Source organism: Felis catus, chromosome A3, assembly GCF_018350175.1.
Source record: "Felis catus isolate Fca126 chromosome A3, F.catus_Fca126_mat1.0, whole genome shotgun sequence".
Classification (NCBI taxonomy): Eukaryota; Metazoa; Chordata; class Mammalia; order Carnivora; family Felidae; genus Felis; species Felis catus.
In genome coordinates this window covers 49,979,829-49,996,719 of record NC_058370.1, presented here as the reverse complement: position 1 = coordinate 49,996,719, position 16,891 = coordinate 49,979,829, and the positions used below count along the sequence as shown (strand labels likewise).

General features: G+C 43.5%; 1 protein-coding gene across 2 annotated transcripts in view; it reads left to right on the top strand.

Annotated features, from left to right (window-relative positions):
* Positions 1–16,891, top strand: part of ABHD12 (abhydrolase domain containing 12, lysophospholipase) — an 87,837-nt gene that overhangs the window by 53,261 nt on the left and 17,685 nt on the right. For both annotated transcript variants that reach the window (XM_003983854.6, XM_023251526.2), the window contains exons 2-3: positions 6,315–6,439; positions 14,374–14,479. In XM_003983854.6, coding sequence (XP_003983903.2) covers positions 6,315–6,439; positions 14,374–14,479 — 231 coding nt within the window. The remainder of the gene's footprint in view (positions 1–6,314; positions 6,440–14,373; positions 14,480–16,891) is intronic.

Below are 16,891 nucleotides of genomic sequence, written 5' to 3'. Positions count from 1 at the left end.
CAGGGAGGGGGACAAAACATAAGAAACTCTCAAATATAGAGAACAGAGGGTTGCTGGAGGGGTGCTGGGAGGGGGGATGGGATAAATGGGTAAGGGGTGTTAAGGAATCTACTCCTGAAATCATTGTTGCATTATATGCTAACTGACTTGGATATAAATTAAAAAATAAATTAATTAAGAAAATCCTTTGTGTATTTTAGACTGTAGTCTTTTATCAGATGTGTCTTTTGCAAATATTTTCTCCCAGTCTGTAGCTTCTCTTGTCATTCTCTTAATACTGTCATAGGCAGAGCAGAAGTTTTTAATTTGAATAAAGTGTAACTTATCAGTTATTTCTTTAGTGGATTGTACCTTTGAGGTGGTATCTAAGAAGTCTTCACCACCACCACCACCACCCCCCCGAGGTCACTTATGTTTTCTTCTGCCATCTTGTAGGAATTTGATAGCTTCACATTGTACATGTAGCTCTATGAGCCATTATGAGTTCATTTTTGTGAAGGGTGTAAGTCTATGTCTAGATTCCTTTTGTATCATGTGGATATCCACTTATTATAGCACCATCTGTAGACCAGACTCTTTATTTCCCATTGTATTACTTTCAAAGATCAGTTAACTGTATTTATGTGGCTCTATTTCTGGGCTCACTGCTGTGTGTTTTATTGATCACCAGGACCACGCTGGAACCAGCTGAACATCAGCCTGTAGCCTCCCTATTTCCCCTTGGGCTCCTGGCTTCCTTGCCCAGACCCCTTGGCCTTTCTGTGGCCTTTTTCCATCCCTCACTCCCTCTCAGGTACAGGTCTTGGCTCCCTCTTACGTCCTTACCAACCAGTCCAGCCAAGTCTTGCTTCAGGATCTACCCTTCTAAGGAGGCAGCAGAAAGGTGTAAATTGCACAAATTGTTCTTTTCTAGAATAATTTGTTAAAAAGTCCCCTGTCAGAAACATCTATCTTTAGTTGGGAGAAAATCCCAGATTGCACATTGGGTACTCTGGGCCTTTTACCTCTGGTTTGGGCTGCTTCTCCAGAAGGAGAGGCCAGGATGAAGGAATGGGGGATCCTCAGTAGTCCTGGAAGAACATGGGGAGGTCAGCATGGCCTGCCCCCACACCACTATGCTAGGCTTCTTGTCCGGAGGCAAGTTACTCAAATCCTTGGGACTTGCTTTGTGCTCTGTGAAAATGGGGCTAATATTAGACAGATTGAGGTAACATGAAGTCCAGCAGATTGGTCAGATTTATTAATGATTACTTATATTTTACTTTCTGTCTTTTAGATTTTGTGACAGGTTACTTTCCTTTTTTTTTATTTTGAAATAATTATAGATTCATAGAAATTGTACTGAAATGTACAATGGTGTCCACTGTTCCCATCCACCAGCCTTCTTCAATTTGATGTAACATAACACAACCATAGTACAAAATCAGCCTAAGGAGATTGACAGTGATGCAATCCAAGAGCTTATTCAGATTCCACCAGTTAAAAATACACGTGTGTGTGTAGGGGTGTGTATGTGTGTGTGTGTGTGTGTGTGTGTGTGTGTGTGTGTGTAATGCTGTCCAGTCTCATTACATGTGTAGCTTTGTGGAACCACTGTCACATCAAGGTACTCATCTGTACCCCCCCCCACCCAACCAGGCTCCTTTGTGCTACCCTTTATTGCCACCCTCACCCTCTCCCTCCCCTCCCTAAACCCAGGCAACCACTAGTCTTGTCTCCATCTCTATCACTTTGTCATTTCAAGAACATTTTTATAAATGAACTTACAAAATGTCACCTTTTGGGATTGATTGACTTTTTAAGCTCAGTATAATTCCCAGGTTCATCCAAGTTGTTGCACAATCAATAGTTCGTTCCTTTTTATGGCTATGTAGTATTCCATGGCCAGTATGGACAGTTTGTTTATCCATTCACTTCTTGAAAGACATCTGAGTTGGGGCTATTATGAATAGAGCTGCTATAGACATTCATGTACAAGTTCCTGCATGAAATTAAGTCTTAATTTCTTTGGAATAAATGCCCAAGAATGCAACTGATGGGCTATATCCTTTTTTTTTTTTTTTTTTTTTTTTGAGAGAGTGAGAGAGAGCATGAGTGGGGAAGAGAGGCAAGGGGTGGGGGGAATCCCAAGCAGGCTCCACGCTCAGTGCCGAGCTGGATGCATGGCTCAATCCCATGACCCTGGGATCACAACCTGAGCTGAAATCAAGAGTCAGACACTTAGCTGACTGAGCCACCCAGGCTCCCCTGATGGGCTATATCCTAAGTCTCTTCATTATATTTGTTTCTACAGCTCCTTTCTATTTCTTGACAAGTACTTCTGGTTATCTGTTTATGGTACTGATAATATGAGTAACCTCTAAAGACATGTATACTGAATCATTGTTCAAGCTATGGCAAAAATTTTTCCTCTTCATGAGGATGGGTGCAGCATAGAGAAAGGTGGACCTGTGTGATTACACCAGGTCACGTGCAGGTGCTAAATGAAGGTGATGCTTTCTTCAGCTGTGTGGGAAATGTTCATTCTTATCAGTAATCAAGAACAAGGAATGCTTCTAGCAAGGAGTAAGTACATTAATAGCAATACTACCAGCAATAAGGGTTGCAACTAAAGGAATTTCTGAGAAAATTAACAAAATTGTCACAAGAAGTAGGTAATAATTACTTAAGTAAAGAGATGAAGTAAATTATATCTTTTCCCCATTGTTTATATCATCCTTATTTCTTTTTGATAAATTCTTTTAACTTTATAAGGAACAGTTTCCATCTTATATAAACTATTCCAAAATATGAGGAAGATGAAAAGCCACCATCTATGAAGAAGAACCATCCTGAAATAGCACAGAAAATACAATGTTGATTTTACTAATGAATAGGAATACTTTTTTAGGTGAACTGATATATCAAAACAGCAGTCTGCTAGTGTCCTGGGCAATATTGTTGGGCTTCTTTCACTCAGTATAATTATTTTGAGATTCATCCATGTGGTTGCATGTTATCAATAGTTAGCTCCTTTTATTGTGTGTGTAGTGTTCCATTCTAAGAACAAACTATGGTTTGTTTATCCATTCACCCGTTGATAGACATTTGCATTATTTCAGTGATTGTTTTGAGTAAAACTTCTGTGAATGTTTTTTTTATCAAGTCTTTGTGTGGGCATATGTTTTCCTTTCACTGAGGACATAAAATTATGAGCTACTTGAATACCTTACAGTTGAGCAGATTTATGCAGGCTCTGGAGGCTGAGTGAACAAATTGTGTGAGGGACATAGGAATCACCAATGTGGCTGAAGCAGAGGACCCAAGCGTGAGCTTTGCATCTGGTGTTTGATGGCTGTGCATTTGATTGTAGGCTGTTTTCTTTGTTATGGGCTCTCCATTTTCTCTCAGAATGAAGTCCTGAATTCTTCTTGGCCTCTTTGGACCTCTCACATTGTGCCCAACCTTCCTTTTCAGGGTCCTTAACTATGCCCACTATGTTCTTTCCTTTAATGAGAATAAGAAGATGGTGATAACAGCTTAGCTATATTGTGGACTTGGGACTCAGGTATGCAAGCTACATGTATTATTGTGTAATCCTTCTAGGAGCCTCATGAAAGAGGTACCATTTTTATGCCTTTTGTGCAGGGAGGAAACCACAGCTCAGAGATGTTAAATAACTTGTCCAGGATTGCACAGCTATTAAGTGCTAGGTTGGATGTTGGACTAGATCATCTGACTTCAGAGCCAGCACCTTTAACCACAATGTTGTACACCCGTCATCACTGAAAGGACAGATTGTGAATGGAATTTAAGACGCCATTTAAACTGTTCTTCCATATCATCTAGTTAATTCCTATATTCCTAACTTAAGTGTTTACTCCCAGTGGCCCAGTGGCAGCCCAGACTGGGTTGGATCACCTTGCACCAGGTGCCTGTCTCAGATCTCTGTGTCTGTCCAGCTGAGCTGGGAGTGCAGCATGGATATAGATGCCCTCCTTTGCTGCCCTTAGTATCTACTGCCCAAAGAGTGCTAGGTACTCAGTAATAGCATTGATTAAACCAGTTGAATTAGTGAATGAATTTTATTATCAGATATGCATGTTTGTCATCAGCTTTATTGAGATATTATTTACACATACAGATGTGTAACCACAATCAAGATAAAATTATTTCAATCACTCTAAAAGTTCCCTGTGCCCCTTGCAGTCTCCCTCTACCTTCCAGCTACCACTGTTCTGTTTTTCTGTCCCTATAGTTATGCCTCTTCTAGAATTGTTTTAAAGTTTATTTATTGAGAGGGAGCGAAAGTGAGTACTAGTGGGGGAGGGGGAGGGGCAGAGAAGAGGGAGAGAGAATCCCAAGCAGGCTTCACACTGCCAGTGCAGAGCCCAATGCAGGGCTCAAACCCATGAACCACAAGATTATGACCTGAGCCCAAATCAAGAGTCGGATGCTTATTGAGCCACTCAGGCACCCCTAGAATGTTTTTTTAAGCAATCTCTATACCCAGCATGGGGCTTGAACCCATGACCCCTACTAGATCAAGAGTCCCACACTGTTCTGACTGAGCCAGCTAGGTACCTCTCCCTTCTAGAATTTTAGACAAATGGAATTATACAGAATGTAGTCTTTTGTGTCTGTCTTATTTAACTTAGCAGAATGCTTTTGAGATGCATCTGTGTTACTGCATGTGTCAGCAGTTCCAGGTATATATTTAAAACCACCTTACATAGTTATTTTGGTAACAGTCCAGAGATAAACAGCCCCACTAAGGTTTGGACTTGGTTTGTAAGAACAGCAGTTCCCAAGGGTGCTCTGCAAGATCCTTTAAGAATGTCCACAAAGCCAAAATGATTTTCATAATAACCCTAAGATGTTATTTGCATTTTTCACTCATTATCTGAGTTTTCCAGATGCTACATGATGTGTGGTATCATCTGTAGATTGGTTGCAGAAACAGATGGAATCCATCTGTCTTCTATTAAGTTGTCTGGCTTAAATTTGTAAAAATGTTAATGCTACTCTTCTCACTAAAAGTTTTTGTATTGGAAAATATAATATTTTATTAATAATGTTAATTATATTAACATGTAATAGATTTCTTGTTAGATACATGAATAGATTTTCTTTTAATTTGAGATAGTATGCATGGATGGGGTGGGGGCAGAGGGAGAGGGAAAGAGAGAATCCTGAGCAGGCTCCATGCCCAGCACGGAACCCGAAGCAGGGCTCGATCTTACAACTACAAGATCATGACCCAAGCTGAAATCAAGAGTTGGACATTTAACCTCCTGAGCCACCCAGGCACCCTCCTCATGAGATGACTTCTCATATGACAAATAGTAATAAATATAAGTCATGTAAACAGAAGCTCTTTGGGGGCTTCAGGTTTTTAGTTGTTGAGAAACCCTTAGTCCAAGAAGTTTAGAATCTCTAGAGTAGGGACATTTTTGAAAAGGCATCGGGAACAGGATGAGGAAGTCTTGGAACTGAGTGGGCTCATGGTGCCTGGAGAAGGGGTCTCCATCAGGTGGTGCCACATAGAACATGGGCTGGAATGTAGGGACAGGCAGTGTTAGCCACAGTCTTGTTGTCAGCCTCCTGCTCCCTCCCTGGACCTGGTTGGGCAGGTTCTGTTGATGTTCTTGCTTCCTACGAGGAGCCATTGGGCAGCCCACACCTGGCTTGGGTGGGCCACAGCTGGCTTGCAGGACGGTGATCATGCGGCCTCGAGATGGCCACTCTCCTGAGATGAAGCTGCAGCTACGATTGGACTTCAGGTTTGGTACTTGCTAAGGATCTGATGTCTGTGCTGTATTCTGATCCCAGGCAAGCATAGGAAATCATCAGGACCTTTCGTTGGTTTTCAGGAGAAAATACCCTAACCATCTCTCTGCAATAGAGTTCTAAGCTCAGATTGAAAGACTGTCTAAAATAATTATTATTTTTTTTTAATTTTTTTTAATGTTTATTTATTTTTGAGACAGAGAGAGACAGAGCATGAATGGGGGAGGGTCAGAGAGAGGGAGACACAGAATCTGAAACAGGCTCCAGGCTCCGAGCTGTCAGCACAGAGCCCGACGCGGGGCTCGAACTCACAGACCACGAGATCACGACCTGAGCCGAAGTCGGCCGCTTAACCGACTGAGCCACCCAGGCATCCCTAAAATAATTATTTTAACAAAAGCAGGTGGGAGGCTAGTCTTCTTACTGCCAAAATTCTTGTGGGGAAAGCTACGTGTGGATTTTAGTTAGTGATTTTGATAAAGCTGTTAATAAACAGCAAAATTGCACCTGCTGTCTTTGACCTGTTAACTGCTCTTCTCTTACAGGAGAAAGGGCCTGTGGTTCCGACTGAGGAAGATTCTTCTCTGTGTTCTGGGGTTGTATGTTGCCATTCCATTTCTCATCAAACTATGTCCTGGAATACAGGCCAAACTTATTTTCTTGAATTTTGGTAAGTACCACGTGCCCACTTTGCCTTTAATTTTAGTAAGGGTTCATTTGCATGATGATTTATATATTTGCATATCTACCACCCAGATCGAGAAATAGAAACATTTCTATTACCCAGAAAGTTCCCTGTGCCCCTTCCCGGTCACAGGCTGCTATAGTGACTGAATTACTCTCCAGGGCTGGTATCTGTGTACACAGGTGACTTCTGCATGGGCAGAGGTCTTTCTTTAGCTGAAGTGGGTGAAAGTGTTAACAATGTGGAGAGTCTTCTGAAGCTGTTGTGTTGGAGATGCTTTGCCCCTTGTGCAGTCTAGGAGGTTAACTGTCCTTGGAAAAGATGACCACTTAAAGATGACCACCTTAAAAAAAATAATTAGGACTTTTTCTGGAAAAAAAAAAATTAGCCTGACATGCTTTGGTTTCTATGGAATTATATGCTGACTTTATGGGTGCTGTAGTCTCCTTGAGTTAACTTGGATCTTGTGTAGTTTTTATTCATGCTGTGTATTTACTTTTGTGCAAGTGGGAGGAGAAAGGACCAGAAGTATCAAGTTTAGGAAACAGAAGGCAGAGGGCTCCCAAGTACATAATTGCTGGGAATAATCCTCTCCAGGAGCATCATTTTACACCTACAAGATGAGGCTAGGAAGGAAGAGGTTGGGTCTGTGGGTGTTAGAATTTGAGGATAGAACTTGGTGCTTGGTACACAGCAGGTGCTCTGTAAGTGATGGCCTTCAGCTCAGGTGTAGGTGGCACAAACCAGTCAAGGCAGGCTCTGTGCGTGCTTTTAGCTATGTTGGTTTGCAAAGAGTGGGTTTAAACCGTGTGTGTTTGGGAGGAGAGGCTGAGAAGCTGGGGCTGATGTCGTGGGAGGAGGCAGCAGGGTTGCTGGTAGAGTGGAGGGAGGAGGAAGCTCATGAAGATGAGGAGGAGGACAGGCAGGAGGCGTTGAGATGGCTCTTGGGTGACTGTGGCCTGAGACAAGTTCAGAGATGGGGTGGCACTGGGGGCAGGTGTGTCAGGACTCCAGAACTCTCTTCTATAGTAGCTCTGCAGGTGCCTGGGCATACGAGTTCAGGGTTGTTAAGCCTATAATGGATTTAATCGCAGAAACTTGGAAGTCACTGGCTAAAAGGGCATTTCTGCTCTAAAGAGGAACAGTAGGAGGAGGAAGAGAAATAGTAAGGTCAATGTTTAATACTTTGTAAATCTAAAGTAAGTTTTTTACTTGGTATCTTAAAATAAGTGTAAAATACTTGTATGCCAAGAGGCATTTGATTTTTCTAACAAACTTAGCTGAGTTTCTAGGAATTTATCTTGTCTAAGTTTTTGCCAGTGTGAGAAACACAAACTTAAAAAGAACTAACAACATAGTAAAATCAAGGGAGCTTTGATTTTTCTGACTTTAACTCTGAAATGTCCACAGTTGGTCCAGCACAGAAGAGAGTTTGAGTTTACATGTAAACATGAAGTTATAGGGCTGCATATTCCCTGATGGCAGATCTTAGGATTGAATGACTTTTCCAACTCTGTAAGCCTCTGGGTGCTTTGCCACATGGTGGGGTCCCAGCAAATAATTTGAATTGAATTGATTTTCTTTAAATCAGTTATTTGGGCTGCTTTAGACACAGCCCACAAATGTTGCTTGGTTGGTGGAGCAGAACTTTAGGGTTCTCGTAGGCCAGTCCTCTGCACCTCCACAAGGAGATGCTGGTCTCTTACCCTTTCCTTCCACATGTCTGCTGCATGGTAGTGAGGTCACCTCCTCTGTGGGATTGTGGGGGTCTCGAGTGTAGCCCTGCAGTGTTTTGGAAGTTTCACCCCACGGTGCTGGAGGGCTGGCGTGTTGGAGTAGCACCTCCATTTTTGTCTCCTCGAAATGTGAATCATGATCCTGTGGATTTCAATTTGGACACTAAAGGAAGTCTAACAGTCTTTTGGGCCTCAGAACCTGATTAAAGAATATATATATATATTTTTTAATTTTTATTTTAGAGAGAGAGTGAGCATGTGAGTGGGGAGAGGGGCAGAGGGAGAGAGAGTGAATCTTAAGCAGCCTCCATGATCTGCACAGAGCCTTGACACAGAGCTCCATCCCATGACCCTGAGATCATGACCTGAGCCGAAATTAGAGTTGGACACTCAACCGACTGAGCCACCCAGGCACCTCAAGAATATATTCTTAACTTCACGCCAAATCTATCTGAAATCAAATTCATAAATCAAATAAGCTTTAGAAAAAGCTTAGCTCCTATGGTTTCAGGCATTATTCTACTTTGAATATATTTCATAAGCAAAAAATATATGATCATTCCAAAAACAAAATTAGCTGCAAAGCCCTGAACGGTAGTAAAAGAAGAAAAAGAAAATCATTCTGAGAAAATTGTTAACTTTGTTGCTTATATATTTCCTGCCGGTCTCTTTTGTCTGAGTCTCTACACATAAATATAAATATATGTGCTTTTCATACTCAGGTTCAAAAGTATGATTCCATCTCAGTGATGTTGGGTGATACCCAGTATTTGTGGTCTTGAAGTCTAGATAACTTTTTTGTTGTTAAACTGAAGTATAGTTAAACTGAAGTATTACATTAGTTTCAGGTGTATAACACAGAGCTTCAACAATTATATGCATTCTCGGGGCTCCTCACAATAAGTGTAGTTACCATCTGTCAGTATACTAATTTGCTACAATATTATAGACTGTATTCCCTGTGCTGTACTTTTTATCTTCATGATATATGTATTTAACTAGAAGTTTGTACCTCTTCATCCCCTTCCCCTATTTTGCCCGTCTTCCCACCCCCTTCCCCTCTGGCAACCACCAGTTTGTTCTCTGTATTTGTGGGTCTGGTTTCAGTTTTTTTGTTTGTTTGTTCTTTTGTTTTGTAGATTCCATTTGTTTTATAGATTCCACGTGTAAGTGAAATCATATGGTATCTCTCTTTCTCTGATTTATTTCACTTAGCATATACCATCTGTGTTGTCTCAAAATGGCAAGATCTCATCCTTTTTTATGGCTGTGTAATGAAATCTAGCTATCTTCTCTGCAGTTCTTTTCCCCTCAGATCTAGAACTATCTCTTGGTGAAAGGAATGTTTCAGTTCAGAGGCCTGCACAGAACTGCTCCTCTGCACATTACCTTGGGCCTTTTTTTAGAAATAGGTTAGATATATAAATTATATATTTGTTTTTAAAGCAGAAGGCCAGCCAACTTGCTTTAACATTCTCTGGGACAATAATTCTTAAGCTTCCTCTTTTTCCTTCCTCTTAGCAGTCCCTGTTAACCCTTGATAGCTGTCTTTCTTTTAAATTTTTTTTATTTGAGTGTAGTTGACACACAATGTTACATTAGTTTCAGGTATACAGCATAGTGACTGGATAAGTTTAAAAATTAGGCTGTGCTTACCACGAGTATATCATAAACATGATTACAGTATTATTGACTATTCCTTATGCTGTGCCTTTCATCCCTGTGACTAACTTACTGCAGAACTGGAATCCTGTACCTCCCACTCCCCTTCTCCTATTTTGCCCATCGTCCCCCCCCCGCCTGCTCCCCCGCCAACACTTCTCTCTGGCAACCATCAGTTTGTTCTCTGTGTTTGTAGGTCTGATTCTGCTTTTTGCTTGTTTATTCATTTGTTTTTGTTTTTGTTTTAGATTCCACATATGAATGAAATCATATGGTATTTGTCTTTCTCTGATTATTTCACTTGGCATAATACACTATAGATCTATCCATGTTGTCACAATGGGAAGCTATGGCCCTTTTTTTTATGTCTGAGTAATAGTCAGGTGTGCGTGTATGTGTGTATGTGTGCATGCACACACACGCTACATTGTCCTTATTCATTTGTCTATCCGTGGACACTTGAGCTGCTTCCATAATCTGGCAATTGTAAATAATGCTGTAATAAACATGGGGATGCATATATTTTTTTGAATTAATGGTTTTGTATTTTGGGGGTAAATATACACACAGTATAATCATAGGATAATTCTATTTTTAATTTTTTGGGGAACCTCCATACTATTTTCCTTTCTTACCCCTTTTCTTATTAGGGAAGCCCCTACAGCCCACATCATGTAGTTAAAATTTGATAAAACCCAGGGCCCTCTGGCCCTCCCCTTGTTAGCACCTTGTTAGCACTCTTCCAGTGCATCAGTGACTGGGATGAAAGGTAGCCCCAATATTTAAAATGTCAGGCAGTGAAAAATGTCCATTATGGCTAAGTAGCCATAGCCTCTCACCCTATCACATATTTTCCAGATGGTCTAAAGAAGGGATAATAGATGAGGCTGTTTTCTGTTCATTTATGTACTCACTGGTTATTCACTGAGCACCATTTGTGCGGGATCATGAGCATTGGTAGGTGGTTGCTGGTAAGTGACGGTGTGGCCAGGGGGCAGATAATGCAAAATGGGAAGGAAGGGTTGAAGCAGCTGGTTGGGCCCTGCTGGCCTGTGGACACAGCTGCCTGTGTTTTGGGTTCCTGGGCTGTGCAGTTAAGCTGTATGTGAGGCCGAACTTACATACATAGCCATGAGGAGCTCAGTCATTGTTCCTGTCCCTGTCCCAGACTCCTCACTCCTGCCCCTGCCACGCACCTTGTGCACTGCCAATGGGCCCTGTGCTGTGTCCCTGACTCAACCCTATGGAAGAAGCAGGGTCTCTGAGGGTCATATGGCCAAGGGATGTGATCACATAGGAGGTCAAAGGGTCCTGGTACTCATTTGTTCCTGGACACCAGGAGTGAGGTGTGTTCTGGCCTGGGCAGATCCCACAACCCTCCTCCTTGCACCACTTGACCTGGCCCTTTGTGGAGTTTCTGCTCACTCAGACCAGTAGTTCCCAGTGGTTCCTCTGGCCACTTACTCTCTGGAGCTCTCTGACACCCCGGACTGACCAGGGACCTTCACTCCAGAGAGGTTTACAGGTGGCATTTGCTGGACTTGGTGCATTCACTGCCTCCTTTTTCATGGATATTTCTAAAACAGAAATAAAGGTGAACTGGAAGATAAGTTTTGGGTAATGAGGTCCTCCTGGAGTAGAATTTGGCTTCTCAGTTCCTAGATTTCTCAGGCCTGGAAGCTTGTGGGATTAGCTGCCAATCCTCATTAAACACTTTTCACAGGTAGGGGGTCCTCTCAGAGCACTGGGGAAGTTTGTAAGTAGCTTGGCCGCCTTCTCTTCCGACACAGAACCAGCCTGAGGCCTGAGAGCTGAGCCAGTGGAAGCCAAGTGCCCTCAGTCCTTGATGACACCCACTTTCTGCTTGGCATGGGAGGTGGAGGGTGGGTAATTCCAGCCTCAGGAGTGGAATTAAGACAGACTGGGTGTGGAATGGACAGTGGGCACCAGGTTCCGGTTTTCAGAGTTTTATTGAGGAAGTCATTTCACTTCACAGTTGTCAGATGATGAACTGGCCCAATAAGCTGCAGCCTTCAGTTTCCACAACATGGAACAAAGTCCCAGAATGGAGATTGCAGGAGTAGGTACCTGTGTCTGAAATAGCACAAGAAAGAGAGGTCCTTTCCAAGGGCCTTCTGGTAGGGAGGCTTCTCTGAGTCCCATTGCCAGAGTAAGATCTGAGCTCCAGAGCATGGCCACATTCATCCCTGGGGGCAGATGTAACAAATAACCACAAACTGGCTGGCTTAAAACAACAGAATTTTATTCTCTCCCAGTTCTAGAGCCTGGAAGCCTGAAATCAAGATGTCGCAGGCCCATGCTCCCTGAGACTCTGGGCACAGTCCTTCTGTGCCTCCTCCTAGCCTTTAGTGGTGGCTGGTAGTCTGTGGTATTCCTCGGCTTGTAGCTGCCTCTGTGGTCATGCGGCTGCCTCCTCCTGGTGTCTTTACACTGTCTTCCTCTGTCCTTGTCTGTGTCAGTGTCCCAATTTTCCTTTTTGATGAGGACACCACTTACACTGGATCAGGGTCCACCTCATGATCTCACTTTAGCTTAATTATCTCTGTAAAGACCCTATTTCCAAATAAAGTCACATTCTGATGGGCTGGGGGTTGGGACTTCAGTGTATCTCTTTGGGGGGGGCACTAATCAACCCCTAGAAAGGACATTAGGGCCAGTCTGTATCAGAGCCATTTCCCTTCTTCCTTCTCATCTGATTAGCCAAGAGTGTGGGCTGTGAAGTCAGGCTGCCTGGGTGCAAGTCTCAGTTCTGTGATATGTGAGCTGGTGACTTAACAAGAGCCGTAAAATGGAAGTGGTGGTATGCACATCACAGGAAGCACTACAGGAGGGTATGCGCAGTGCCAGGCTGGCATGGTGGGAACACCAGGAAGTATGATGCTACCTCCTTTGATGGCCATTCTTCTTTTGAGAGAAAGGAATGATTAAAGTTGAAAAAATTTAGCCTGCTTCTTAGGGAAGAGATGGGTTAAGAAACTGGAGGTACAGGCAGCAGCCTTGGTGAGTGGATTTGTCTCCTTGCATGGTGTGAAATTCTCAGGGCATTTCTGGGGAATGAGCTTGTGTGTACCCCCATGTCCTCCCGAGGGGGTATTTCATTTCTTCAGCAAATGTGTAGTGAGCTGCAATGGGCATTTGAAGAAGTGAGAGCTAGATGTGCAGTATGTGGCAGGAGAGCACTCAGGTTGTGAGGACAGCAAGTGCAAAGGCCCTGAGGTGGGAGATCAATGGTTGTGGCTCACAAATGGGATGATAACAGGAGATGAGCATGTTTAACTTTTGTACCATGTGGATATGTGCAGTTATGTGATGAAACTACTCTCTTCACCAAAGAAAACTGTACAGAGGTATGTGACTCCCTTATGCAAGGTGGGATTGGCTAGTCAGTACCATCCTGCTCTTTGTTGCTACCCCTTTTGGGAGTTGCCATTTTATAAAGTAAGTTGCACCTTAAGGTTTTGGGCTTTTTTTAAGTGTTTCAATTTTTAACTAAATATATCTTTAAAAATTGTGTTCGCCACAAGAAGTAAAAGTACAACAGTATATAAAGGAAAAATGAAATATACCCTATCTGCCCTATGCATGTGCTCATGTGCACACACACACACTCTTCACTAACAGCCTGGCCTGTGTCTTCCTGTATTTCTTTACAAGTCACATGTGGGTGGTGGTGGTGTGATGTTGCTTGCCTGTCTTTACAATGGCAGTGTAGGACTGTGCAGTATACATGTCATCTCTCTCCTTCCTTGCTCTTCTACCTGTAGTTCACGGACATTCCTCCAGGTCAGTGGGTCTTGACTGGTCTCCAGCTAAAGGCTCCCGGATTTTCCTTAGTGTGGGTGCCCCACAGAATCTTGTCCTCTTGGCAGGCAACCTATAAAATCTAGGGCTCCTGCTGTAGTTCCACTCAGCGTCACTCAACTCTGGATGGACTCTGTGGATTCCCTGCGCCCATACCTTATCTTCCACTGGCCTGTCGGCATGAAGTGACGGATTTAGAAACTTTGGGACCCCACTTGACTGACTCATACCCACAATCACTTGGTCACCGAGTGCTGTGGCCCCAGCTCCAGAACACGCCATTTGCCTGTCACTTTTCCCACAGTCCCTTCCACCAGCACCCTGACTCCAGCCTTCAGTTGCGGCTTAGCCAGACCTGGATGGCCTCCCCATCTCCAGCCTCTCTCAGGGCCACAATGTCCCTGAGGCTCTTCGGGGATCTTGCGTTCCCTCACTTGTATCTTCTCACCTTGAACAACCATCAGACGACCATCACTACTCAGACCTCGTCCTTGCTGGAGGATGTGCAGGTGTGCTTGCAGTATTCCAGCACCCTCTCTCTCAGCTCTGCATCTGAGGCTGGAGGGCCCTGTGCACCTGGCATTCTTGCTTTGGAAAAGACTTTGCGCTTCTTAAGAGCTTTGCCTCTGCTGTATGTGTGTGCGTGTGTGTCCATCTGCCCCCACTAATCCTGGTTTCCATCTCTTTGTCCCCCCACAGTGAGGGTTCCCTATTTCATTGACTTGAAAAAACCGCAGGATCAAGGTTTGAATCACACGTGTAATTATTACCTCCAGCCAGAGGAAGACGTGACCATTGGAGTCTGGTGAGTGCTGGGCAGTGTGGCCAATGTCGTCCAAGACGATTGTGCATCCATTTTTATCGTCACCCTCCTCTGTTTCCAAAGCAGAGATCTTGGCTAAATTTGATCCTAATGGATGGAACACGATGAGATGGCACCAAATTCTGTTCTGAGATTTTCAAATAGCAAAGGCTTTGTGAACGAGGCTGTTTGTTGCAGAGAACTTTATTTCCAGGGGGAAAAAGGAGAGTATGAGTATGGAATCATGAGCACAGGTTCGAAATGCACCCTTTCTTCTCAGAGAAGGGAGCATCTAAACATTGGAGATAGCTGGATTTCTTTCATGTGCAGCACTCCCAGCAGTTGATAATGATGGTGTTTGCTATCTTCCTCATATTTACTTTTTTGAGCCACAAATTTAAATTGGATGTAAGCTCTGTGACTTCTCTGTGACTCCTTGGAATCTATTTTCATGTTTTTTTCGCTGTGGAAAAGTGGGTGTTTCTGAACAACTAAATTAAAATTGACCAATTTTCTGTGGTGTTTTCCTTTTTCTCTCAGAAGCAGCTCAGCATCACTGCCCCTTTATGTGGCTGGGTTTCCCTTTCAGTAGCCATAATGTCTCTCTCTGCTGTCACAGAAAACTGCTGTGTATGTGAGATGCTTCTAAACAAAATGCTGTGGGTGGCTTCCCAGTGTGGGCTGTGGGGAAGTTCAGGCATTTCTAATGGTCCTGGGTAAAGAATATAAAATAGGAAGGGAGATTATTGTTCTAGGAGTTGATGCTGGCACTAGTCTTTTGTTATTGCTGGTTTAATTTAATCTTGCATTTGCTGACCAATGTGTATGCATGGGACACTTTGCTCTTCTGTCTTCAGTCAGAAGCTTGGCATGTTTTGCTCAGAGCTCTTTGGTGAGGGAATTAGTCAGTCCTCCTGCTGGTTAGTGTGGTCTGTGCTTTGAGACACAGGGAGTTAGTGGGGACCTCTTCCTCAGGTAGGGCAGTTATATAGCAGGAGGGGTGTTTGTGGTGCTGATAGGCTGAAAGCTCTCACAGCAGTCACACAAGAAGGTTGTACTTAGTGACAACAATGGTGAGACCAAGGGTAGTGACAGCCAGGCTGTATGCTGCTGGGGCCCTGCTGCCTGCCCACGTCTGCACCCTGTGTTTTCATGAGGACTGTGTGGGCCCTCGGGTGGCAGTAGGCTTGTTCTCAGTTGCTTGTCTATGGGCATAAACTCTCTACCTGGCAGAGGGCAGGAGAGCCCTGGGAAAATAGGGTCCCTTCCCTCTGACTGTGACCTTCCTGGCCTTTAGGAGCCTCCAGTTTGCAGTAGGCTGCTTCCCGGAAGTGAATCAGCTTCAAGCACCTTTATTTTTTGTATTTAATTTTGTTTTAGTTTGTTTATTTAGAGAGAGACAGACACAGCATGAGTGGAGGAGGGGCAGAGAGAGTGGGGGTAGAGAGAGAATCCCAAGCAGGCTCCATGCTGCCAGTGCAGAGTCCAATACAGGGCTCAAACTCATGGAACTGTGAGATCATGACCTGAGCCAAAACCAAGAGTCGGACACTTAACCAACTGAGCCATCCAGGTGTTCTCCAGCACCTTTAAAATGTGCCTTTCCATCCCATGGATTTGTAATTGCCAGAGAGTGATAATTATGGTCAGAATCACCCAAAATGCAAGCCTCTAGAACGAACGAAAGAAATGTTAGAAATTAAATACTAAAACTTAAGAGCTAGAAAATTTAAAAAATGGCCATTTAATACTTTCAAACATTCTTGCTAATAAATGTATGTTTTACAGACCCTCCTCTGTGATTAACAGTATTTGTTGTGGACTGACTTCAGATTAACCGGAGCATCTCCCTGGAGGACAGTTCTGGCCAGGTGTGGGATGAGTCAGGCTTATTGCCAGTTCATCCACACAGCATGTCAGCCTGCAGCATCTCCTCCTACAGAGATGGGTCTGCTCCCAGATGCCTTGTGAGCAGGCCCTTGAATGTGTTGTGCATTAGAAAGGGTGCTTTAAGGATGGCCAGGCTTCTAGTCCAGCTCATAAAGATCAGTGTTGCTGAATTAGCACCCATGATAGCATGAACTATCTTAAGTACGTTGTGAGTTAAATTGTGTACAGTTTAAAAATATAGGTATGTATGAACATTAAAAAAAATTTTTTTTAAGTATAGGTATATAAGAAAATGATGTTACTTGGCTAGTATTTATTAAGTGCTCATTCTGTGTAAGGCCCAGGTGAAGGCCTGGTGACTGAGCCGGAATAGATTGTACCTTACAGAACTCCAGTTCACACGCAAGAAACCCTACCTCATACTCGCCCCTGTCCCACGCAACTGCTACCAGAGGGAGCTTCTGTGGCCCAGAGGGGGCCCAGGTGCAAGTCAGGAAATCTGTCAGAAACTATCCCTGTAGCTTG